This window comes from Xenia sp. Carnegie-2017, unplaced genomic scaffold (assembly GCF_021976095.1).
Source record: "Xenia sp. Carnegie-2017 unplaced genomic scaffold, XeniaSp_v1 HiC_scaffold_23, whole genome shotgun sequence".
Lineage (NCBI taxonomy): Eukaryota > Metazoa > Cnidaria > Anthozoa > Malacalcyonacea > Xeniidae > Xenia > Xenia sp. Carnegie-2017.
Window position 1 is genome coordinate 7,154,392 of NW_025813486.1, and position 26,221 is coordinate 7,180,612.

The 26,221-nt window shown below is 32.8% G+C and overlaps 2 protein-coding genes and 1 long non-coding RNA gene across 6 annotated transcripts in view; 1 reads left to right on the plus strand and 2 right to left on the minus strand.

Annotated features, from left to right (window-relative positions):
- LOC124449663 (serine/threonine-protein kinase/endoribonuclease IRE1-like) overlaps window positions 1-15,279 on the minus strand; it is a 91,346-nt gene extending 76,067 nt beyond the window's left edge. Inside the window, exons 1-3 of the mRNA XM_047000611.1 lie at window positions 15,012-15,279; window positions 10,747-10,818; window positions 3,998-4,069 (exon numbers count right to left, since the gene is read on the minus strand). The gene's annotated coding sequence lies outside the window, so the exon portion shown is untranslated. The remainder of the gene's footprint in view (window positions 1-3,997; window positions 4,070-10,746; window positions 10,819-15,011) is intronic.
- A 752-nt stretch (window positions 15,280-16,031) lies between these two features.
- LOC124449692 lies at window positions 16,032-26,087 on the minus strand. 4 transcript variants are annotated; one of them, XR_006949492.1, is made up of 9 exons: window positions 25,705-26,087; window positions 25,161-25,323; window positions 24,838-25,051; window positions 23,473-23,616; window positions 22,833-22,903; window positions 18,568-18,690; window positions 17,682-17,804; window positions 16,539-16,614; window positions 16,032-16,348 (listed from the first exon to the last, which is right to left on the minus strand). XR_006949492.1 is itself a non-coding variant. In XM_047000659.1 (3 exons), the coding sequence occupies exons 1-3, from the start codon at window positions 25,777-25,779 to the stop codon at window positions 24,855-24,857; spliced, it is 435 nt and encodes a 144-aa protein (XP_046856615.1). In that variant the 5' UTR covers window positions 25,780-26,087; the 3' UTR covers window positions 24,740-24,854. The 4 variants fall into 4 exon arrangements, 1 of the variants encoding a protein (XP_046856615.1); XR_006949493.1 differs by lacking the exon at window positions 25,161-25,323; XR_006949494.1 differs by lacking the exons at window positions 17,682-17,804; window positions 18,568-18,690; window positions 22,833-22,903; ... (2 more) ...; window positions 25,161-25,323; window positions 25,705-26,087 and adding an exon at window positions 16,702-16,924.
- LOC124449758 lies at window positions 18,308-18,836 on the plus strand. The gene is made up of 2 exons (XR_006949577.1): window positions 18,308-18,372; window positions 18,558-18,836. It is a non-coding gene; the product is annotated as an uncharacterized LOC124449758 (long non-coding RNA).
- Window positions 26,088-26,221: the final 134 nt, after the last annotated feature.

Below are 26,221 nucleotides of genomic sequence, written 5' to 3' on the forward strand. Positions count from 1 at the left end.
TTTTGAATGATGTTCACACTGAAGAGGTAATCTCCAGTATACTTAGCAAAGAGAGAGCTCAAAAAAACTTGTAATTTTCTGTAAATTTAGAATTTAGAAGATCGTTTAATAAATGTGCAATTTAATGCTACATTTGTCATAATGAAAATTGTAAATAGCTTTCTTTTTATTGTGGAACTTTGACAGTTCACATCGCCAAATTGGCTGATTTTTACAATCCGAAAAATTTTTACAATATATATTTATGGTAGTAATGAATATTTTTCTAATAATACTTTTCCCTCTTCGATATCAAGTAAATAAAGACTGGTGAGAAAAGAAATGATGTCAATATCACGGAAAAATATTATGCAATCAAATTGCTATTGTACAACGATCACATAATTTAAGTGTAATAAAATAATCACTAATTTATCATACGACGTTGAAGTAAAGTAGTAGGACGTGAAATAATTATGATGACAGAAAAGAAACACAATTGTTAATGTCTGCTCCGGGATAACACAATTCTGACAACAGACTTCTATGCTGAACTGAATGACTAAGATATTCCCACTCTTGCAACTGCCATTCTTCAAATGACATAAAAGTATTAAATTCAGAGGTGAATGCTACAAAACTAATCAAATTCATAAGAATAGGTACCTCAAATTTACTCAAATACGCTTACAATTTGGATAACGACTTTAAATTTTTGTAAAATCTTAGCACCAATCATTAAAGTTGTCAAAATTTAATCAATCATGCAAACATATATCTGTTAAGATTAAAGGCAAGCGACACAGGAAAATCCTGTGTAGAAAAATTAAAGTTATTTGAAGCATGTAGCTATTTCTTATGCTTAAGTTTATATTTTATAGTGGAAGATATAACAAACGGCTTTGTTTCAACAAACGATTTTTTCACTCTTTTGCCTTTTAGATGAAGTCTCTAATCTTTGCTACTAAACTTTTAATAAAATGACAGATTAAAGAGTCTTTACTTGTCCAACCTCCATGCTCTGCCATCTGTCCTATTCCCAATGCCACTATCTCAAAACCATACAACAATGTTGGTTTTTTACTGTCTTGTAAACCATTCTTTTCATATTAGTTGAAATTGTTTTGCCATTTAACACAAGAGACTGTTTTCTCCAGCCCATCCACATACACTCTCTATCAATCTGAACTTCTATTTAGTGTAACCTCATTACTCATTTCTCTACATTCTAGAGCATAATTCTCTTCTCCGTTGCATGGAAACGTTTGGCCTATAGTTAATTTGCACTAACCCAAACCGTATGAATAGATAGTGTTTGTAAGAAAATTGCTAAAAATGAGCACTTTCATAATAAAAGCTAAGACTTTGTCCTTCATGATGATAAACAATTAGAGGTTTCCCTTGTCTTCCTTCAGTGTATTCATACACCTCCTATTCTTTGGTTTTTCTCAACGCTTCTAACTATGTACATAACTGATATTTACCTTCTCCCTAACCACGTAGGCCCTGTTTACACAAGACCAGAAGGAAGTCAAACAGAAATGAAAATCAGAATTTGTTGCATGTTTACATGGGACCGGCACGAAACAACGAAAAATCCTCATTCGCGTAATTCCTCCTTTGCAGGCTAATTTTACACTTGCTTGCCATTTTGCTTTTGTAAATTGCTTTTTTGATGCCATTTCAGATCGGTCTGAACATTAATTGGCGTTTACATTGACGCCGGTTTCAATTCATACCGTTATGAACTTAGTCGGATCAGTTCAGCAGGCGGTACGACTTCAGACTGCTCTGAGTTTTTTTCGTATTGATCCCATGTAAACATTTACTATAAATAATATTATGACGACCGACACAAGCTTGTGCCGTGGTTTGACTTCGTTCCGGTCTCATGTAAACAGGGTCTTACTCTACTCTATGTCTACCTCTTATTTTTCAAACATGCTCTTCTTGTGTCTTTTTCATTTACATACATACATGCATTCTGTGACTAATATTCATTCCTTATTTCTATGGAGCACTGTCAACAATATTTAAGACAATCTTGCTGCAAATTACAAGGAAGTTCTGCTTAGAAACACGAGTAATATTTTGCATGTCACGTGGTACCTAGAAACGGTGAACATTGCGTACATAATCAAAGCCACAGTGTAGTGGATATACAGTGGAGCCATTCCATTAATTTTTCTCGTGCAACGCATATCTTATTACGCATGTGATTACCATATTGGCAGCAGTCAATTGCTTTTTTTGATCAATAAGAATGATAAAATGGCTAACAGCAGCCAATAATCTAATTAAATATACAGCAGCAAGTTGTACAAGATATTAACCTACTGTACATTCCCTATACTGTTCACAGCTCTATCATATATTTTCATACGGAATGACTGTTTTGACTTCAGAAATTTTCGAGTATTGATGTGTTCTTAGGGCAGTTTAGTCACACTTTGTGATGTAAGTTGCTTCTAGTTAATGATCTTGGTGTCACGTAAAAAGAATTGGGTTGGCTATATGACGGCGTAGCTAATTTAAACATTCAATCTGATATAACGTTGAATATGATGCAAAATTTCACTTTTATTGTGCACGAAACTTTAAAAAACATACTTTGTTACCAGTTTCATTATTTTTCATCAATTTCGTATGGCGAGAATTGTTGTTAGAAACACACAAAGCACATAATGTTTTGACGATCGTTTCCATCCACATTATTCAGTATTCATATTTTCTAAAGTCGATTATGATTGACTACAGAAGCTAGCAACTATATAACTAACAGAACCACTGCCATTTATAACAAAATTAAAAAAGATATTTGTATCATAAAATGGCTAAGAGAATACCTGAAATTTTTCTAGCAAAAACAGTCAACGCTATATAAGAATATATGATAGAGCTGTGACGATGTATGCAATGTTTACAGTTTGTACTTTAAAATTATAAATCGCCTCCTTTTTATTGTGGAACTTTGAGAATTCACATCGTCAAATTGGTTCATTTTCTATATAATTTTCACGTATTTTACTTATAATGAACAGGAATTTTTATTCATTGAAGTTTATTGTTTAGAGTTTACAGTTTTAAGAGATTCGACTCGTCTCCAATCTCTGTGGGCTTGGTAGCTCAACAGGTAGAGCGGCGGACTAGTATCCCGAAGGTGCGAGTTCAAAGCTCGTCCGAATCATGTGCATATTGAAACAGTGTTGGGATTAATATATTATATGAAGGTTACTAAGCAAGTCGATTTCATGGTGGCCGTTCTTTACATGATTTTTAATGTCATTAGCTGGGTAGTGTATGCAAAGTGGTGCAAACGCGAAGTATCACAGTATATCAAGAGGATAGTTTGTTGAGAATTTTTTGTGATGTTTTTTTAATTGTTTCAGTACTTTTGATGCTGTAAGCCTGAAGCAAAAAAAGTTAATTTGTATCTCGAAAAAAGTTATACTCCGACTAATCTCCTGTCATCTAACAAAGAAAACAGTAATTAACGTAATGAAACACGAGCACTTTTAAAGCAGATGGTCTAACCTGAACACTTCAAAAATGCAGGGTCTAATATGTATGGTGTACATTATTTCAAGATTTGTTTTAAAATGTTTTAGTCTATTTATTTTAATCCTTTTTTTTCTGGAACTTATGAAACGTAGTCAATTTGAGCACTTTATAAAAAGAGTTGCCCCACTTTGCTGCTATGCAGTATTTATTGAGAAAAACAAACACTTGTCAAGTTGTGCTGAGCACTGCCGTCTGGTACACAGTACTTTGAAATTATTTGTCGTTTGCAAAAGGAAAATTTAAGTCATTGATACAGTATTGAACATACGTAATAAACAAACGTTTGGAGTCCGAAAGTGCAACACTGTATACGTACATCACGCATATTATTAAATAATATAAATCTTCACAAAAACACATAAATACCAATCGAATGACTTGAATTGTGATACAATACAAAACAAATATGCTTAGGTTATGCAATATATATAAAATAAAATAGAATTGAAAGGCATACCTTGTTTTGTAATTTCAACACCAGGAGAATTTCCGTCATCTTTAGCATTAGCATCATCACCACTTGTGATTTCTACGAACAATATTTTAAAAAAGCGTTATCCACACAAGCTGTGTATTTCGATTTTGACAACAAGTAAAAAAATGAATTTACAGCTAGCGCTCGAAAAGAAATAACACCATTAAATTGAAAAGTTTTGGATAGTAGCTTTCTAAAACTATATATTACGTTTTTTATGACTGACATTTTCAAGTAATAAAATGACCTTACAATTTGAAATATTGAGGGAGCAGTATATATTTTCACGTAATGAGCCAGCTTCATTAGCCGTAAATTTACAAATAAATGCAGATAAACAAACTTCATGAATTACGACTGTTAAAGAGTATTTTGGTAAAACACAAGACAATAGGCACTTTGTATATAGTAAACATTATTTATCTAGATTAAATAATGTTTATTATATGCGGAGTGTCCATTGTCTTGTGTTTTACCAAAACGTCATGATGCAAACAGCAAATATTTTGTAAAACGAAAATAAGAACAAAACAAAAAACCATGGTATGAATGTAAGTCAAAAAAGAACACTCGAAAAGTATATACAGAATATAGTAAACATTATTTATTTAGATTAAATATCTGAGAAAACGTAATTCAGCCATTGAGTTCTGTAAGCGATATTTCAGCAGCAGCGTTATTAAACACCCTCCCCCTCCCCACTAAAAGTTTTAGTTTCGGGCCTCTATGCAGTGGTCCGTGCTACAATATCTGAGAAACCTGAAAAAGCCATTGAGTTTTGTAAGCGATATTTAGTCATCAGCATTTTTAAACACACCTCCCCCACAACACTAAAAGTTATAGTTTTAGCGTTTTAATACATTTGTTAATGTAAAAGGTTGATTGAAGACTACATTTGAAGAAAATTTTTATTAGAACTTGGACTTGGTGATGTTTTTTAATTGTTTCAAAACTTTCGATGCTGTAAGCAGGGGCGTAACATTTTGGGGTGTGTGGGGAGGGGGTGTGTGACACTCCTTAATTGCTAAAAACAGTGTTTTGCAGGGCATATTGCCGTCATGTTTTAGGGAGTAGAAAAATTGCCATACCATCGAAAACAACTAAATGATTACTAAGTGGAAATAACAAACCTTCATTTTTGACAATTTTGGCTTAATTCTACAGTGCAATGTGTCTATGAGATGTGCAAGATGAAGTAATTATAAACACAGATGCAGATTCCGCTTGATACAATGATTGCAAATTTAAAAAAAATGCTGATGCTAATTTTCGCATTGTCGAAAGCCGTGAAGCGAGCTCCAATCCAATAAATTCATCAAATTCTATGCGGTTTTGTATATTTGGCGAGAAAGACTATATTTCAATGGAAGGCTGGTTTTATTCACCGAAGTTTGTAGCCCCACAATTACCGAAAGAGAGTTGGGAGTTTATTGCATGCTGTCAATATTTTCATGTTTACTCAATTCTAATTTAAATGAAATTTCTCTTAAGAGGGAGGTGCAACTAGAATTAAAGATGGTAACGTTCAGGAGCCTCGCGCAAAAAAAACCAAAACCTCAATGCATACGATTTTATAGACGAATGGTTAAATGTAAAGATTGTAGTGCAGAAATGAATGCTAATAATTTTTTGAAGCACAGTTGAAATAAACACAATGCTATGGCAAAATCCCAAGATGTTGTAGAAGCATCATAAACAACGCTTAGTTTTTCTAAGGTTAGTAAAATGTCACTTACTTACGTACATAGTAAATAAAATGAAAATCTTTAGCATGCCTTATAGCTCTCTTAGAAAATTGCTGGTTAGTTCTGTATAAGTGCCGTTCAATTTATGTGAAATAATTAATAATTCGTGTTGCACAAAACTTTGTTATTCTGCTCTCTTGCAGCAGCAACTATCTCTGTTATTGTGAAGGACACTCATACCATAAAGTTTTAACGTGTTCTTATTTATTTTAGATCCTTCCAACTGCCCCCGTTACATGTGATAGCATTGATGAAATGCATGAAGGAGAAGTTAAAAGTGTAAAACAAAAATTTTGTAATGATACTGATATATCACAAAAGGTTACATTCATTCAAAAACTCTGATGATTTGTAAAACTGTAATAGCACATTTGCACATATATACCCAAACCCTAACCGTACATTCAGTGTCCCAAGTGCAGGAAACACCATTGCACTTTGGTGTTAGCAGGGAGGGCACATTGTATATACACTTTGTGTATATACACTTGTTTATATATGATTTATAAAAACACGTGGATACAGCAAGAAAACAAACAAAACTACAGCATCAAGAGGGAATTCATCAAACAACTTCCACCTCCGAACACAAACCGAAAAACCTGCCATGTTTGTTTTGAAAAAAGACTACTAATCCTAATAGGAAATAAAAAGGAAATTTTAAATAAACGCTCTGAACTTTTTAGTGCATGCCGTTGTTGCAAATTATGTTAAAGTTGTGTTGCGTTCAATTGTACATTCGGGTACGCCGGGGACGATAAAGAACATTATAGAAAACGTGGGTGGAACGGAAGTAGAGAGAGTAGAGATCGGAAGTGAGGGAGGCGAGACAAGCGGGAGAAGCGATATACTTTGAGGAATAAGAATAAAAATTGTTTAAGAAACCAAAGTTGTTATTGTGATTATTTCTTCGTGTTCCGAAGACATTGGGACGGAGGTCAATTTTCGGAATACCGTCGTTAATTTAACATCTCGTAACGAATTGTATATACAGTGAATAATAAATAATCTGTCAATTGCCTGAGTTTCGCCCTACTGCATGAAACTCCGAAAAAATTACAGCTATTGTCTATTTTATATATATATATATATACAAAGTGTATAACAATGTGCCCTCCCGGCTATCACCATTGTAAAATGGTGACTCCTGCACTTGGGAAACAGGACGTAATTTTAAGAAATGTATTTTTTTTAATAAATTACATTTCTTAAAATGTTGCTACTCGGATAGCCTGGGTTTCATGCCAAAGCAATCTTCAGGCAATGTATCGTTTTCTAACGTTAAATATTGTTTGTTAAAAATGCTACTTTGCAGGAAAACCTTGAAGTGGCATTAGAAGAACACAATGTATGCCAGGAAATATTTGAAATAGATAACAAAATAAATGAAGTTGATTCAGAGGAAGAGGAAAATATGGATGTGGTTTGTAATACCTGAGTATGACGTTAAAATAATTAAATTAACTTTTTAAAATGTTATTTCTAAAGTAATTATATTTTGGTATTTTTTAGGTTGATGAGGAAGAATCTGTTAACGAACAAGAAGAGGGAGAAAAATCTCACCTGTCATGGGAAACTTGCGTAGCTGCATTAAACATATTGCCTGAAAATGTTAACCACTGCAAAAAAACTGTCACTGAAACGTTGTCCTCAGAAATAGTCTTTACTCAAGAAATTGTAATGCATGTCCTTGAATACGTAAAGAAGATTAGTAACATGGCCATACTTTTACAAAGCAATTAAGAGGATATTCTCCAAGCTACACTGTATTTGCACTGAGAAATCTCAAATTGGTGTTTTGGAAGAAGAAAATGATCTTGGGCTGCTGCTTGATCCCGCCGACCGTCCAAAACTTTTGACTGATCTTTAGAAGAAAAAAATAATTGAGAATGGCCCATACCAACCAAAGCTCAATCATAACCCTGAGAACAGTAACATTGCGCAACACAAACAACGTATGTTTTCATCAATTTGGTATAAAGAATATCCCTATTTAGAGTACAGTATAAAGGTGGACTATGTATCCTGTTTTGTTTGTGCTCTTTTTCCAAGTGGACCAGGAAGAAAGAAAGCGTCAGATGCCTGGGTTACTGGAGTTCGATCATGGGAAAGGATGAGAAGCGGGGGTAAAGATAAAAAAGGAAAGATGCAACAGCATTTCTTTTCCAAATCCCACAAAATTGCTTTGAGTGATTTGGCACATTTTGCCTGCAATATGAAAAACGTCGATGTAATGTTGGAAAAGAAGTTAAGAGATGTAAGAATACAAGAAGAAGAAAACAATTTGCGAAACCAAGAAGCCATAAAGATCCTTTTAGACATCGCAAGAACATTGGCACGACAACAGCTAGCTTTCAGAAGGCTTGATGAAAAGCACGAGGGAAACTTTATCCAAATAACAAATCTTGTTGCCAGGCATAACCCTAGACTTCAGTCATGGCTGTCTAACAAAAGCATGAAACCTTATTCAGTAAAATACCTATCACCTATTTCACAAAATGAGTTTATTAGCCATTTGACTGAAGATGTAAGGAATAGCATCGTAAAAGATATCGTTTCATCTGAAATATACTCAGTCATGGCCGACACGTCTCCTGACACTTCAAACACGGACCTCTTAGTGGCAGTGCGCTACGTTGACGAAAACAACGTGCCAAACGAGAGAGCACTGGAGATGAAAGAAACAAGGAATAAAACAGGTGAAGGCCAAGCAAAAGAGATTCTTGATTCCCTTAAATCATAATTACCTATTTGTCACGAAGAGTTAGTGTATCAGTCTTACGACTACACAGCTTCAATGTCTGAGACTTTTAATGGAGTTCAACAACATTTGCAGGAAGTGGTTGGACGCAACATTCCATACATCCCATCTCAATGCCATAGGTATGTGTCAAATGCACAGTATTAAACATTTCCGTTTAAATTACTTAGGCATTAACTATATCTTTTTAAATATTTTTAAGACTAGCCTCTGCGTTGAATAATTTCTCAATTTTATGTTTTTAGATGAAACACTTTCAATGAGCATTGCTCAAAGGCCTCTACATTTGTTGAGATGTATAGCTTGCTCAAAGATCTGTATGTTTTTTCAGCAGAAGTTGTAAACGAGATTCTATGTTGCAAGAACATATGGAAAAAATTGAAAATGCTCTTAAATTGCGCAATCTCTCAATAACGAGATGGGTGTATAGAAGTGAATCAATTGAAGCGGTATGGAGATCTTTTGAAGCCATACGAAATGCGTTTGTGGACATAGCAAAAATTGACAACTTATTAACCAGAACCAAAGCAGCCTCGCTCTGTAAGAAAATGGTGAAATTTGAGTTTGTTTTTGCAGTTATGTTTATGAGGTTTATCATGAGAAAGACCAAGATACTGACAGTACAGATGCAGAAGCCAGAGCTCAATATCTTTGATGGTCTTCAACTGATTGATGAAGCTGTTAGATCACTGGAAAGAATACGGAACACTGAATCCAAATTGAATGTTCAAATAGATGCAAGTGTTGAGTGTGCGAAGTCTCTAGGGTCCAATCCCGAGAAAGAGTTTGCTAGAAAGAGTAATAAAAGATCAAGCAGACTTTTGGATGACAGCCCTGAGACTTTGGCAATTATGTCACTAAAAACTAACTATCGAAAATGCATAATTGAGGTCCTCAATTCCCACATCAGAGAATATTGAGAAAACATAAAAAGTTGTTTGCAAAATATAAAACCTTTCGCTGTTATCCTTCAGCCTTCACTGACTAAACCAAATTTTGAACAAGTTGAAAAGGTCACCGAACTTTTTCTTCCAGCAATTAGCGTAGATTGTATGTCACTGTATGCAGATCTTGGGATTTTTGTTAACTTTGTAAATGAGAAAGAAGAAAAATGTAAGACAGTCCACGACGCCGGAAACACTGCTTTCGAAAATAAAGAAATTTTCCCAAAAGCTTATAAATGTTACAAACTTCTGTTTACTGCTCCAGTAAGTGTGGCTGATATTGAAAGATCATTCAGCAAAATGAAAACTGTCAAGAACTATTTGCGCTCAACAATGAAAGGTGAAAGGCTGGAAGAACTCATTGTCCTCTCAATCGAGAAGGATTTAACAAATACAATTCATCTGAAGGTAGTACTAAAATCTTGGGCAGCCAGAAAAAACCGTAAACTCAGAAAAAAATTTAGGTAAAAAGCAACACCTCAAGAGTACGTTGAGATAGTTCTCACTTAAGACTCTTGATATGAGAACAAATATACATTGTTTTACTGTTACGTCCGAAATGGCTTAGGTTTATATTTGGGCAACGCCCTATTGCAGGGCAAACTTCCCCAATAACTTCAAGTCTAGTTACGCCCTGACTGTAAGCCAGGAACAAAAAACATAATTTTCATCTTGAAATAAAGTTACACTCTGACTAATCTACTGTACTCAAATAAAGAAAATAATAATTAATGTAATCAAACACGAGCACTTATAAAACAGATAGTCTAACCTGAGCACTTCCAAAATGCAGGGTCTGATCTGTGTGGTGTACATTATATCAAGATTGGTTTTAAAAGGTTTTGGTCTATTTATCATAATCCTTTTTCTTCAATAGAACTTATGAAGTGCAGTCAATTTGAGCACTTTATAAAAGAGTTGCGCCACTTTGCTACGCAGTATTTATTGAGATAAAAAAAAACTTGTCAAGTTCTGCTGAGCACTGCCGTCTGGTACAAAGTACATTTAAATTTATTTGTCGTTCAAAAAGGAAAATTCAACCCATTGATACAGTATTGAACATACGTACTAAACAAACGTTTCGAGTCCGAAAGTGCAACACGGTATACATATAGATCTTACATATAAAAAATATAAATATAAAAATATACATATAAAAAATATAAATCTTAAGAAAAACACATAAATACCAATCAAATGACTTGAATTGTGATAGAATACAAAACAAATATTCTTAGTTTATGCAATATATATAAAATAAAATAGAATTGAAAGGCATACCTTGTTTTGTATTTTCAACACCAGGAGAATTTCCGACATCTTTAGCATCAGCATCATCACCACTTGTGATTTCTACGAATAATATTTTAAAAAGCATTATCCACACAAGCTGTGTATTTCTATTTTGACGACAAATAAAGAAATGAATTTACAGCTAGAGCTCGAAAAGAAATAACACCAATAAATTGAAAAATTTTGGATAGTAGCTTTTTAAAACTATATACTTCATTTCGTTTTGCCCATTAGCTGCAAAATCTCATATACATATATTACGCACTGTTTTACATGACTGACCTTTTCAAGGAATAAAATGACCTTACAATTGGAAAGATTGATTGGTCAGTATATATTTTCAAGTAATGAACCAGCTTTCACCAGACGTAATTTTACAAATATATGTAGATAAACAAACTTTATGAATTATGACTGCCAAAGAGTATTTTGGTAAAATACAAGACAATAGACACTTTGTATATAGTAAACATTATTTATCTAGATTAAATAATGTTTATTATATACGGAGTGTCAATTGTCTTGTGTTTAACCAAAACTTCATGAAGCAAACAGCAAATATTTTATAAAACGAAAATAAGAACAAAACAAAAAACCATGGTATGAATGTAAGTCAAAAAAGAACACTCGAAAAGTGGGTTTTATTATCTAGGCGACACAATTTCAAACTATATATTTTCTCCTTGCAAAAAGTAGAGGAGTGAAAGCCAGTCTTTGCTAAACAGAATGGATAAAAAAAGGAAAGAAAATTTCATGTCAGGTCAAATAATACCATATAGCTAATTGATTTTTTATTAACCTCGCCTGCTCGGTCTTTATTGAGAAATCTTGGACTCTGTTTTTAGCACAAACCTTGCCCTAAGGGTCTCGGTCAGTACAAATAACTTCAGTCCGATATTTCTACGTAAAGACCTCACACTCGGTTATTAAAAGCGTTATAATGAATTCAGACATTGATAAGTGTTAACGAACTGTTGTCGCCAATCTCTGTCGAGTATCTTAGTAATTACAAGAAAAAGTTGTTAAAGTCCGTTGTTGTTGACTGTCTGTTTTGAGGACAAGGAAACTATTACAGTTTTATGCAATTTTATGCAACCTGTCAAAGAACGAAAATTGTAAACAGACACAGACATTAACACATTTTTTAGCGTTGTTGTTTTATTACTGATGGACTTAAAAGAAAACTCTGGAAATATTTTAATCATACATTGTCGTTATACACAGTATATATTTATGTTCAAAAGTTTCCTAAACAATACGCAAGCACCCAAAAGCGTAGAAAATAGACGAATTTTGTTTCTAAACAGAGCAAATGAATCGTTGCCTAATTAATAGCTACTTCGAACTTCGAATTCATTTCTCGTTGACGATTCTTTCCTTTAATGTATATGGAATCTTTGCCGAATAACTCAATTTGTTGAGAAGGCTGTATGTCCTTACGGAGTTAAGGTAATTATTAGAGATAAGTCAAACATAGATATTTTATCGCAAAATGTGGCTTGTTTACTCCTATCTCAGAGCAACACCTTAATAAAGTTAGGGAAACATCCTTCAGGAAACATAATGACTGTAATTGAATACATAATTTTCACAGAGCTGGGTTTGGTGAAATAAAAAGTCAAAGACTCAAAGTGTGTTTAAATTTTGATACGTATATATTGTAAGACGATATTTAAATGTATGCTTTAATGCTATGAGTCACTTGAAACAGACACCAGGTATATGGAATATTATTATCTCTAAATCGGTGCAATGTTTTATTTGAATCTTACAACTAACAATAAGCTTATAGCTGTTATAAATCTTGAGCAATGTTTGTTTGATGAAAATGTTTTGTTTCCATCTCACTGTTCTTTAGAGCTGGTTTTATGTATATGTTTTTAGTTTATAGGTAGATTTTTGAATTATTCTTTTTGTTGATTAATGTAAATATGAATCTCAACTGCGTTTCAATTATTGCTTTGGCTCTTTTGTTTGTCTACAACCAAAATGAATGACCCAGTCCTCACATAAAACAATTTGTATGTCAATCAACCACTTAAATCTAGGACTTTAAATTCATGATGGACAACTTTTTTGTATTATACTATGAAATATGTATGTATTCTTAGCCGACTGAAACATATTAAGAGTCATCAATAAGCTACGGATCTCAAATAGTTGGAGTTAGACACAAAAAACAAGAATTGAATTTGACGTTAATATTATATTGCCTAAGCCATTAATGTACCTATTGATTTGATAGATGCATGACTTTGTGCCAGTATATTTTCCCTAAAGAGCTGATTCTCCAGTTCAGTCATGTCTATATTTAGACTTTGGTTAATAGTTACAATATTCTCAGGAACTCCGTGACAATTACGAGTTAGAACAACACCTGTGGTCGAGACATCAATGCAGAAAGCTTCATCGTCAAAAGTTACACGTTTTCAAGCTTATTTTAATAATCAAAGTGTCCAACATTTAGTACAAGAACGGCAGAATACATTTGATTACTATTTATATTCAATATGGCTGTCAGCGTTAACAAATATCGTCGATGAAATTTATGACAAAACTGCGTTCTCCAAAGATTTATTGAGCAATATTTGTATTTATAGTTATCTTTTTGATACTTTTGCCAAATTTCGCGGAATAAAACGCGTTTTTCGACACAAAATTTAACAAAAGTGATGCTTCATGCTGGCATTTGCTTTCAGTAATATAATGGGAACATCGAGGTGGGAACATCTTATGACGTTACGATCCATTTGTAAAAATTCACATCTGGCGGCGAAGTTTAGCGTTAAAATTAAATAGCTTATACCAAACCAAAGATGCTCAAACATACACCAAAATGTTTCTAAGAATCTATATTTTTCATTTGGCGAAAAAAGATGGGTTGAAATTTGGCCGGAGTTGCACTTTTACAAAATATCATTAACGCAAATGAGACACCAACATTATGTTTTATATAATATCTATAAACTTACCAAAATATTTTGATGACAGAGAAACATGAGCATGACTTGGAACAGGAAATTTACTCTGACTTTTTTAAGACTCATATTTTTCAGTTTCTTCGTACATCGTACGAAGCTTACTCAAAGACGCAGTGACATAAGTATGGTCCTTACCTGGCACATTCAGTTTTCGAACTTCTAGAGATTTTTCAAAAAACTTTATAGCTTTGTCTTGTTTTCCTGTTTTTTCATAAAGCAAACCAAGATTGTTTAAAGATGCAGCGACATCAACATGATTTGGACCTAACGATCGTTTTCGAATTTTAAGAGCTTTTTCGTGAGCATCTATAGCTTTGTCGTACTTTTCAGTTTTATAAAACACCAAACCAAGATTGTTTAAAGAAACAGCAACATCAACATGACTTGTACCTAACGATTGTTTTCGAGTTTCTAAAGCTTTTTCGTGAAACTCTTTAGCTTTGTCGTATTTTTTAGTATCATAATACACCATACCAAGATTGTTTAAAGAATCAGCAACATCAACATTATTTGGACCAAACCATCGTTTTCGAGTTTCTAAAGCTTTTTCGTGAAACTCTATAGCTTTGTCGTATTTTTTAGTATCATAATACACCATACCAAGATTGTGTAAAGACGCAGCGACATCAACATGATTTGGACCTAACAATTGTTTACGAATTTCTAGAGCTTTTTCATAAAACTCTATAGCTTTGTCGTACTTTCCAGTATCATAATACACCATACCAAGATTGTTTAAAGATGTAGCAACGTGAATATGATTTGGACCTAACGATTGTTTACGAATTTCTAGAGCTTTTTCGTAAAACTCTATAGCTTTATCGTACTTTCCAGTATCATAATACACCATACCAAAATTGTTTAAAGATGTAGCAACGTCAACATGATTTGGACCAAAAGATTGTTTTTGAATTTCTAGAGCTTTTTCGTAAAATTCTATGGCTTTGTCGTAGTTTCCAGTCTTTAAACAAACATTACCAAGATTGTTTAAAGACTGAGCGACATCAACATGATTTGGACCTAACGATTGTTTTCGAATTTCTAGAGCTTTTCCGTGAACCTCTTTAGCTTTGTTGTACTTTCCAGTATCATAATACACCATACCAAGATTTTTTAAAGATGTAGCAACGTGAATATGATTTGGACCTAACGATTGTTTACGAATTTCTAGAGCTTTTCTGTGAACCTCTTTAGCTTTGTCGTAGTTTCCAATTGTATAAAACACCAAACCAAGATTGTTTAAAGAAACAGCAACATCAACATGATTTGAACCTAACGATTGTTTTTGAATTTCCAGAGCTTTTTCGTAAAATTCTATAGCTTTGTCGTAGTTTCCAGTTTTTTCAAACACCAAACCAAGAGTGCTTAAAGACTGAGCAACAGCGACATGATTTGGACCTAACGATTGTTTTCCAATTTCTAGAGCTTTTTCGAGAAACTCTATAGCTTTGTCGTAGTTTCCAGTTTTTTCAAACACCAAACCAAGATTGTTTAAAGAAACAGCAACATCAACATGATTTGGACCTAACGATTGTTTTCGAATTTCTAGAGCTTTTTCGTGAAACTTTTTAGCTTTGTCGTAGTTTCCAATATTATAATACACCTCACCAAGATTGTTTAAAGACTGAGCGACAAAGACATGATTTGGACCTAACGATTGTATTCGAATTTCTAGAGCTTTTCTGTGAACCTCTTTAGCTTTGTCGTAGTTTCCAGTTTTATAAAACACCAAACCAAGATTGTTTAAAGACTGAGCAACATCAACATGATTTGGACCTAACGACTGCTCTCGAATTTCCAGAGCTTTTTCGTGAACTTCTTTAGCTTTGTCGTAGTTTCCAGTTTTTTCAAACACCACACCAAGATTGTATAAAGACGCAGCGACATAAACATGATTTGGACCTAACGATTTTTTTTGAATTTTTAGAGATTTTTCGTAAAACTTTGTAGCTTTGTCGTACTTTCCAGTTTTATAATACACCATACCAAGATTGTTTAAAGACTGAGCGACATCAACATGATTTGGACCTAACGATTGTTTTCGAATTTTTAGAGCTTTTCCGTGAACCTCTTTAGCTTGGTCGTAGTTTTCAATTTTATAAAACACCAAACCAAGATTGTTTAAAGACTGAGCAACGGCGACATGATTTGGACCTAACGATTGTTTTCGAATTTCTAGAGCTTTTTCGTGAACCTCTCTAGCTTTGTCGTAGTTTCCAGTTTTTGAAACACCAAACCAAGATTGTTTAAAGATTCAGCAACATCAACATGATGTGGTTCTAACGATTGTTTTTGAATTTCTAGAGCTTTTTCGTAAAACTCTATAGCTTTTTCGTAATTTCCACTTTCATAAAACAAATTACCATGATTGTTCAAAGACTGAGCATCATCAACATGATTTGGACCTGACGATTGTTCTTGAATTTCCATAACTTTTTCGTGAAACTCTATAGCTTAGTCGTAATTTCCATATTGCGTAACTTGTGTTATTTAATGCGATGAATTTGCATATATCAACCTTAGCGTCAACAACTTAGCATCGACGAAAGAAAATAGCAACGTCACAACGATAAGCAAAATTCTTTAGCTCCATTTAAAATGTGGACTTACTAAATTGAACAAGCGATACTATAGTTTATGACAAAGATAAACACACTTGTTGATTAATATTTCTACTTCTAAAACGACTTATATATCTAATTATTCATTGATGACATGTATGTGTCGATTTGCGATTTTAAAGAAAATGTACTTCGTGGTGAGTCATAAAAATTAAATATTCTTTAGAAAAAATCTTACCTTGTTTAAGATGGCAGTGATTTGTTTTTGGTAAGCATATTGTTCTTGTTTGGAATTGTAACTTCGTTTGATTTATCTACAATTACAGAATTTACAAGCTTCCTTAGGTCAAATTTATTCGTCGTAATCAAGAAGAAAATTCTTTGTTTTTTGTCTTACAAACCTTCTACTGGTTAAAGGCGTGTAGCAATGAACAGTTGAACTTTTAGAAAGATTTAAAGTTCTGACAACTTAAGCATCATATATTCTTCCTTTGAGTTGATACGTGGAAAATTATTTTGTGCCACAGAATTTAAAACATCTTAAGAATAGATTGCTATGTAAAGCAAAGATATGGTTTTATGATTTTTACTGTTTTTGTTCATTATTTTGATTATAATTTGGAACAAATTTATTAATAGAAATAAGTATAAATTTTACTAAAATATACCGTTTTTAAGATATTTTGGAAGTATGACCATAAAGTGGGAGTGTTAAAAAGAATTACTAAGTTGCAATACTCACACCTGTTTTTAAATTTATTGTAAATATAATGCGATGAATTTGCATACATGAATCTTCGCAACCAAAACTTGACGAAAGACAATTGCAACGTTAAAAAGGTTAGCAATTTTTTTAGCCGCATTCAAAATGTGGACATACAAACTAGTTTATTGCAAAGATAACACACTTCCAGATCAATATTTTTACTTCTAAAACGACTTAAATATCTAAACTATTCAATGATTACATGCATGAGTCCATTTGCAATTTCAAACTAAATTTTCTTCCTGATTCATAAATGTCATTTCATGCTATCACAAGTATAATGAAATAACACAAATTTTATAAATATACCGTCCGGACCCAAAGATAAATATAATTGCATGCTAGCAAGCAATTTCAATTCCTTAGCAAGCAAGCACATCATGACAAACACGCCTTCCTTTAGATGACAGTGATTTTTTGGTAAGCAAATTGTTTGTATTTGTAACTTTGTTTACAAGTTGCTACGGGTATCTATGATGTATATTTTATAGTACCAGGTTGAGACTAATATTTATTAAAATTGTATTAATTATATTTGACGAACAACTTTTATTTAAGATCTCATTTGTACATCGTTTACACACACAATAATTCTTTATCTTTAGTGTTACAAACCTTTCACTGGTAGACGGTTGAAGCTTCAAACATTCGATCTTTCAGATCTCTTAACGTTCTGATAAGTTAAGCGTCAAATGGCTTCGCTCGTTGAGTTCATACGTGGCAAAATATTTTGTGCAACTGAATTTAAAACATTAAAAGTTAATTGTCATGTAATAGCAAAGATACGGCCTTATGATTTTTATTGTTTTTATTAACATGCTTGAATTTTATTACCGTTTCCTTGGTATTTTGGGAGTTTGTTAAAAAAACCTTAGCTCCATAATTAAGAGTTGGTCTTATACATGAAAACATATACACCACCTCCATGTGGTCCAAAAGCTCTGTTTTTACAAATTAGAAATCAAAGATTTTCAGTTTTTTTTATTTAATGCTATGAATTTGCATGTATCACCTTAGCGTCAACAGCTCGACGAAAGATAATTGCAACGTCACAAAACGACTAAATATTTAAAATATTCAATGATGACATGCATGAGTCCATTTGCAATTTCAAACCAAATTTTCTTCTTGATTCATAAATGTCATTTCATACTATCACAAGTATAATGAAATAAAACATATTTTATAAATATACCGTCCGGACCCAAAGATAAATATAATTGCATGCTAGCAAACAATTTCAATTACTTAGCAAGCAAGCACGTCATGATAAACACGTCTTCCTTTAGATGACAGTGATTTTTTGGTAAGCAAATTGTTTGTATTTGTAACTTTGTTTTCAAGTTGCTACGGGTATCTATGATGTATATTTTATAGTACCAGGTTGAGACTAATATTTATCAAAATTGTATTAATTATATTTGACGAACAACTTTTATTTAAGATCTCATTTGTACATCGTTTACACACACAATAATTCTTTATCTTTAGTGTTACAAACCTTTCACTGGTCGACGGTTGAAGCTTCAAATATTCGATCTTTCAGATCTCTTAACGTTCTGATAAGTTAAGCGTCAAATGGCTTCGTCCGTTGAGTTCATACGTGGCAAAATATTTTGGGCAACTGAATTTAAAACATTAAAAGTTAATTGTCATGTAAAAGCAAAGATACGGCCTTATGATTTTTATTGTTTTTATTAATATGCTTGAATTTTATTACCATTTCCTTGGTATTTTGGGAGTTTGTTAAAAAAAACCTTAGCTCCATAATTAAGAGTTGGTCTTATACATGGAAACATATACACCACCTCCATGTGGTCCAAAAGCTCTGTTTTTAAAAACAATGTTATACTCAGATATCTCAAGATTACAAGTATCATGTAAGCTATGTTTCTGCGAAGAACACTACATCGGGTTTCTTGCTTGGCAGCGAAATCGCGAATTATTTTGAGCTTTTGTTAAATGTAAAGCTTAATTATATATGCAAAATGCACTTCCGGTTACCCACTAGAGATACGAATTACTATAGGAATGTTTGGCGGATAACGTTTACAAACAAGGATTTTCGAATATTTAAGAGATTTGGCGACGTTTTACTTATCTCAAATGTCTGTCATGGATAAATAAAGTTATTTAAATCAATGTGACATCAAAATTATTTCGATACCTGTAAAATATCGGCGTTCGTGTTTATTTGAAAATCGCTCGTGCAAGAATCGAATTTGCCTAATAGTTGTCAAGACAAGATAATGCGCAGCTCACTTTCCAAGTTTAGAGGCAGTTATGATCTAGAATATGTTTCAATGCGTAAAAATTGTGGTAAGTACCTTTATTTTTTACATTCTTCATAATCTAGAGATTGTCGTATGTTACTTTTTCCGTGACTTTATGAGTCCGGGTATATTGGTGTAGGAACAAACAAATTTACTAAGCTTAGTTTGTACGTAGTTTTAATTTCTATTTTTATTTTATAAAGATAATATCACTACACCTTGCTACAGCATTTGGATATGGTTTTCATCAGTGCGTATGGTTGTTATTGTCATAACATGCAGGGGCGGATCTAGGGTATGTCAAATCATTCACCCGACTGATGTTTATAGTTCAAAAATTACTTATCAAATTTAATGATTACAATTTTTTGTGATCATTGAATTCTCGATGTATAATCGTATGAATTTCATTGTCAAAATTCTGTTTTATATCTGAAATCTTACGTAAATATCACGTTTTAGCATATCTAGAATTATATTAACTGACTGACTGATAAGCGGTGATGATTAATACATTTTAACATGGTGTTATGGGATTATGCGATTTACAAAATGTTTTTGATTCAGAATCCCGTAGCCTTAAACCTTAAAATAGTTGTACTTTCTATTGCAAATCACAACAGTTTTTAAACTGTGATATAATTTTACAAAGAGGTAATTGAATGTTTATTCATAACAATGCATGGTTGCTTTATAATACTAGTAAGTATCGTTTGTCCAATTATTGCATTCAAGACAATATTTAGTTTACAACCCACTTTTTTATCTCTTAGATTGGTTTATTAACTTAACCTATTTCTTTAGTAAGCTGCAATGTAAGTTAAATTATTTTTATTTAGTTTCTTAGAACATTTTCCATTGCTGTTGTTAGCAAGTAAACTATAATGTTATACTTTAAATTTTAGGGTTATGTATAAATTAGGTATGGTACATGCATGTAAAGAAGAGAATAAGTTACAAATTAGGTATAGGAGATATATAAGTTACCATAACTTGTGAATGAGACTTATCATTTTTTTATTAAAACATTTTGCTAAATATTGTGTTCTCCAGCACTTAGGGATAATGGGTTGTAACATTAGGATATGTTTAAATCAATCAAAAATAAATAGAGTGACAGTTAAATTTTATTATTTATTTTTGTTCATATTATAATAAAATGTGACCAGGTGCAATACAGAAAAAACTGGATTGCAGCTAATAGAGCTTTAAGATGCATTAGAACGTTAATCATCTTAAAATCTCTTTAATTGTTGATTGACTTTTTTTGTTTAAAAGTTCTACAAAAAATGTATGGCCAGTGTTGTGTGCCATTTTGAATATCAAACCTGTTTAAGTGTTTCCTATTGTCCTAACATGTGGTGACTCCAAGCCAAAAGACTTGGAGTTTTTGGATGAGTTTATAGAAGATTTGAAGGGTATTCTAGAGAGGGGAGTCCAAGATGGAGAAAAGGTTCTAACTGTTACAGTAAGGGGCATTGTTTGTGATGCTCCTGCAAGAGCACTTGTTGAAGGTACAAAACTTTGTACTGGTTATTTTGGTTGTGACAAGTGTACACAAAAAGGGAAGTGGCTTGGTCGAGCGACTTACTCTCAAAATACTAATATAGAATTACGCACTAACATTTCCTTTAGAAAGCAAATGCAAGAAGAACATCATTGCTTTGTAAGCCCTTTCTGTCACTTGCCTGTTGATATGGTAAAACAATTTCCATTTGACTACATGCATCAACTGTGTCTGGGTGTTATGGATAAATTGACTATGGTTTGGATGAGGGGAAATCGTGCTGCTAAATTGTCTGTTGCCCATGTAGAGGCTGTTAGTAAAAAATTGGTGGAGCTTAAACCATTTATCCCCTCAACATTTGTGCGAAAACTTAGGAGTTTAATGGAGGTTGAAAGATGGAAAGCTACAGAATTCAGACAGTTTCTTTTGTATACAGGCAAAATTTCTTTCAGCCGTCAATGAAATCTTATCAACAAATTCTAGAAGTAAGTACTGTAGTTGCAATGCAATAAGCCATTGCTTTATTCAAAGGATTGCAGTTTTTCACATATTGCTATGTTGCATTTAAATCTAATGAGTGATTTTGCTTTTTAGATTTTCGGTGTACAGCGAGCTGATCTCCCTTGCAGAAAAAGGTATAAGCGCTATTATAATCCTTGTACAAGTGGACAATTTTTTGACAGAAACATGCATGTATAAAATTTCTGTTCTCATACTAATATAATGTTGACCTAGATTTATATGACGGTGAACTAGCACCAGAAATCCTAAACATAAAGGATCATGCAATAACTTCTCCATCTACTAATAGGACACCATCTCAGTGTAGTGGTAAGTTTTCTGTCATCAGAACTGACTAATCAGCAACTTTCATATAATATGTCGACAAAAATGTTAAAATAATTTTGACTGATTCTTCTTAAATAACTTTAACATTTGTATTGTACATTTACTGTTTTTGTACGCCCATCGTTGCATTATAGGGCTTATGAATGTTCTACAGGTGCTGTAGGCGTTGGTCCTTTAAAATGTTTTTGTAATTAGTTGAAAAAATGTTAGTTATAGTTAAAATTGCAGTTGTGTTCACCGCGATTTTATCAAAATACATTCGTTCAAAACTAATTCTCAGTGTTTGCTATTAAACTACTAAATGAAAATTTCTCGAGATTTTTATTTTAGTCACCTTTCTGTTTCTGACTTGAAACTTGTAGTGCCTTAATATAAATGACGTTCGTGCGTTCAATAAAGATATATGTTAAACCAAGTACGTGTCTTCTCTGTAGATACAAACAACGTCTCTTCACAAGAAATTCCTACAACTGGCACAAAAAGAGAAAGACATTCTCAACGAAACAGTGATGTCTTAGGCAAGCTTTTCTTACAATTCATTATTGCATGTCTTGTTGCTACGTTTTCATTTACGTTCATTTCGTGTCGTTTGAAATGTTTTTTTTTTCTTCACAACTAACTGCAACACGTAATTGCTTTGCAGATGCGCATGACCTTTCGTCGCACGAAACGCCTTCGACAAGTTTTATGAACATAACACCTGCAGGAAGACGTTCTCAACCAAACATTATTGGTACCTTTTCTACAGTATATAGTTTTTGAATAGCATTGTTATTATGTATGCGTATTCAATTAGCAATTTGATGGGAGTTTTATTTGAATTTTCTTGTTAACATGTTGTAAGGTTTTATATTTTTAAGATATTACGTAGGTTATTCGGAAATTAAACTTTAGTTCGTGTCATTGGAAAGGCTGTTTTATGATTTCACAAATAATGCACCATTAATTGTATGTTGTATGAACGTCAGATAAACGTTGTATGAACGTCGGATAAACGTTGTATGAACGTCAGATAAACGTAGTATGAACGTCGGATAACCGTTGTATGAACGTCGGTGGTTAAAATTTCACCTGTATGGTCACATCACTCTCAATGGGGAAGACCTGCGTACAATAATAAATAAAAAATTAACTTACCATACTTCTTGTTAAAGAGCATTCTTACATCTTCATGAGTCCATTTCCGTTTTTCTCTTGGTCTACATCTCCTAAATATAGCATACAAAATTTTTTTAGCTATACAAACTACAATTTTATACCAAAAAGCTTGCTTCGTGATTTTTCACTCTTTTCAAATGATTTAATGAAGAGTGAGAAATCACGAAGCAGGCTTCTCAATACAAAATTATAGTTTGTGAATTTTTGTTTTAAAAGAGTGCTCAATATCTTTATAGAATGAGCAAAATATAAATTTATAAAAGTAAAATAAATACTATCATGAAAGCATCAACTAAACTGTCATTCACTGGTGATTGCCAAAAGGGAGAAACACAGTGTAGCAAATGGTTTCATGATATTATATACGTATACCACTTTATCGGATACCAAAAAATACCTTAATATTTACATTTAGAAATATGCTAGTTTGAAATGGGGTTAACATTTTGCAACAATACGTAGCACAACATTATAGTAAAGCTCTGAAACTTAGTCATATGTATCTACTTGACGACTATCCAGTAACTGGTTTCCATGAAACTGGTACTGACATATCAATAGAATATAAACTTTATGCCTATTACGTATTTGTGATCTTTGCAAATTTTTTACTCTTTACCAAGCATTGCTTGAAACTTGCACAAAACTGCTGGTTCATTGTGAACAAATCTTTTTCCTCCAGATGAACCAAGGACATAAAGTTCTTTTTTACATTCACCAGTAAGCAGCTGGCCTGGCAACCAAGATTCTCCAAGTAACTGAGCTAAAAGAAAACTAAAATAATTGATAATGGTCACATTAGGCATAAGTACTGCAAAAAGCTATGTATAGTTTGCAACAATATGAACTTTAACAAATGGCATGAGATGACATTTGTTTTTATTATTAATGCTATTATTTTTTATTTACTATACATAGTTTCTGTTGTTGTTGGTATTGCTATGATAATGATTATTTCTACAAATGTAATGCTATACCATCAATGCTATTGTAACGATCATCATTACTGATGTAGAATTAAACAGGATCTTTTCTTGTCCAAACACTATTCTACATATCCCAAATTATATGACATATATGCAGGGTGCGAATTAGTTTAGAAAAAACGATGTGCAATTTTTTGACAAAAGTGTTTCTATAGAGGCATAATCAAATCGATATTACGTTAATTATTATATAGCGCTAATTGCTAAATTTATATTTTTAAACATGAACAAATTCATATGATTTACGACAGTGTTTTTGTTAAAACCACTGATTTTTGCACATCGTTTGAAAAAGTGATGTGCAATTGTTTTCATTTTAGCTAAAACGATGTGCAAATTGCACATTGCACACCGTTAATTTGCACACTGCATATATGTCTGCATTACATCTGTGATTAAGGCAGTGGAGTATAAATATTGTCATAAAATATCAACAACAACAGCAACAACAATCATCTCTTCAGTGATTAATCTTCTTGGAACCAAAAGAATTTTAAAATCACTTTTCACAGCATTTAGAAACTGTATAAACTTTCAATTTCACGAAAACTTTAAACTTCATACTACCATTAAATATAGTTTGTTATTATTAAATCATTTCTTCATTAATTCTTTCATAGCCTTATGAAACAGTTCAACTGATACATTCCACACAACCTGAATACAAAAAAAATTTCATGACAGATGACGTTCAAGTCAAATTTCATGCTAAAAGAAAAACAAGTTTGCAATAAGAAATAATTTCTATCTGGTAATCACTGCAACCATGTTTGCACAAAAAATACATGCTCAAAACAAAGAGTTTTACTCAACATAACACTATTAGAAATGCATCCAATGTTAAGGCAATATAAACTTCCTTTATCAAAATACCATGAGTTATGTACATTTCCAGAGACTAAAGTCTCCCCAATCGATGGCCTATTCTAATTCATTCTAATTACTTAATGCTACCTCTGCTATTCATTGCAAAATTAATTTATTAAAACGACTGTTACCTCCTCAGCTAACAGTTTCAACCAATTTTGTTCTTATGCTGATCAACCAATTTTGTTCTTTGAGCATCATCTAATGCCACTGGGTTCAGTGGGTTGTTTTTCATGTCATTAGCTTTCTGTACGTATTTATTTTGCTCGGATTCTCCTAAACCAATCCATTTGACAGAAGCCAATTTATTTTTTTCACTCAGGTGAGACAACCCCTTTACTTCATCTGCAATAATGGATAAATTTGTCAAGGCTTTCATCATAGTGAATTCTTGATGGGTAACATTCCTTAAACCCTAATTGATTATACTAAAGTGATTTAATATTTCATTCACCTGATTTAAAAAATTCGGAGCAAAATAGATTATATCCGCTTGACCTCCGTAATCTGGGTGGTGGTTTGGGGACTTTTGGTGGATTGCATGAGGGTAGGGGTGACTGTGAATTATTAGATTGACATTTTCTTTTGACAGAAGCAACTTTGTTACCAATCCACTTCTGAAAAAAGCATAATGTCAGTTGTGAAGAAGCTTTTAAATATTTTCAAAACATGCAGTATCAGACATATTTTGTGAAAATTTTACTGACACTATAACATCAAGTGTTACAATAAAGCTGCACCAGTTACTGTGTTTCACAGCCTATAACTCTGTACATAAAGGATGTCTATTGTATATCACAACACATTATAAGAATGTGCTTTTTGAAAAAAAGGAAAGTTTGAAGTAGAACTTAATACTGTGGAGTAGAAATACAAATTTAGGGATGTGATTGAGATACGTATGGCTTTGACTTGATAGCGTTGGTTTCGTTGTCGTTTTCTGGCATACAGAAAAATTTTTAAAAGACGGCGGACAACTGAAGAAGAGGTTTTCTCACCTTGACCTTGTCCACAGACAACGACGTTTCTTCGGTGGCTGTTTTTATCAGCTCAAAACACAGAGTAGATTTCATGCCATTCTCAAAATAGTAATTAAGAGCATCAATTTGCTCTTGAAAGTTTGTTATATTTTTCAGGTCTGTTGTTCATTGTATTTAAATAATTCCTTGCTATAGATTATTAGTGTATGTTTGAAAACAAAAATGGCGTCGATCTCAGATATTATTATCCTTATGTGTAGAATAGTGTACAACAGCATCATACCGCATCCATTATTCGATAGCACAGAAAGCAATCTAATTTGGCTATCTTCCGCATTCTGAAGTTTAGAACTCTGAGTAATACCCATTTAGAATGAGCGAAACGGGTGCAAGACCAGACTTTTAAGCTGCGCGCTATACCGGATTCACTCTTCATTTGCTGTAAAGGCTTCATTTGTTTTTTTAATTGCCTTTGTTCAGTCTCTTCAGATAATTAATGTTTATTAAATTCAGATCTTAATGTAATTTAATTGTG

Bases quoted from the DNA above. Each gene is read 5' to 3' on its own strand.
- LOC124449692 (XM_047000659.1), bottom strand. From the start codon at position 25,779: ATGAAATCTACTCTGTGTTTTGAGCTGATAAAAACAGCCACCGAAGAA. The intron at 25,324-25,704 runs GTGAGAAAACCT...TGCTTTTTTCAG, and splicing joins TGTCTGTGGACAAGGTCAAG to AAGTGGATTGGTAACAAAGT. The intron at 25,052-25,160 runs GTGAATGAAATA...CCATTATTGCAG, and splicing joins CTCCGAATTTTTTAAATCAG to ATGAAGTAAAGGGGTTGTCT.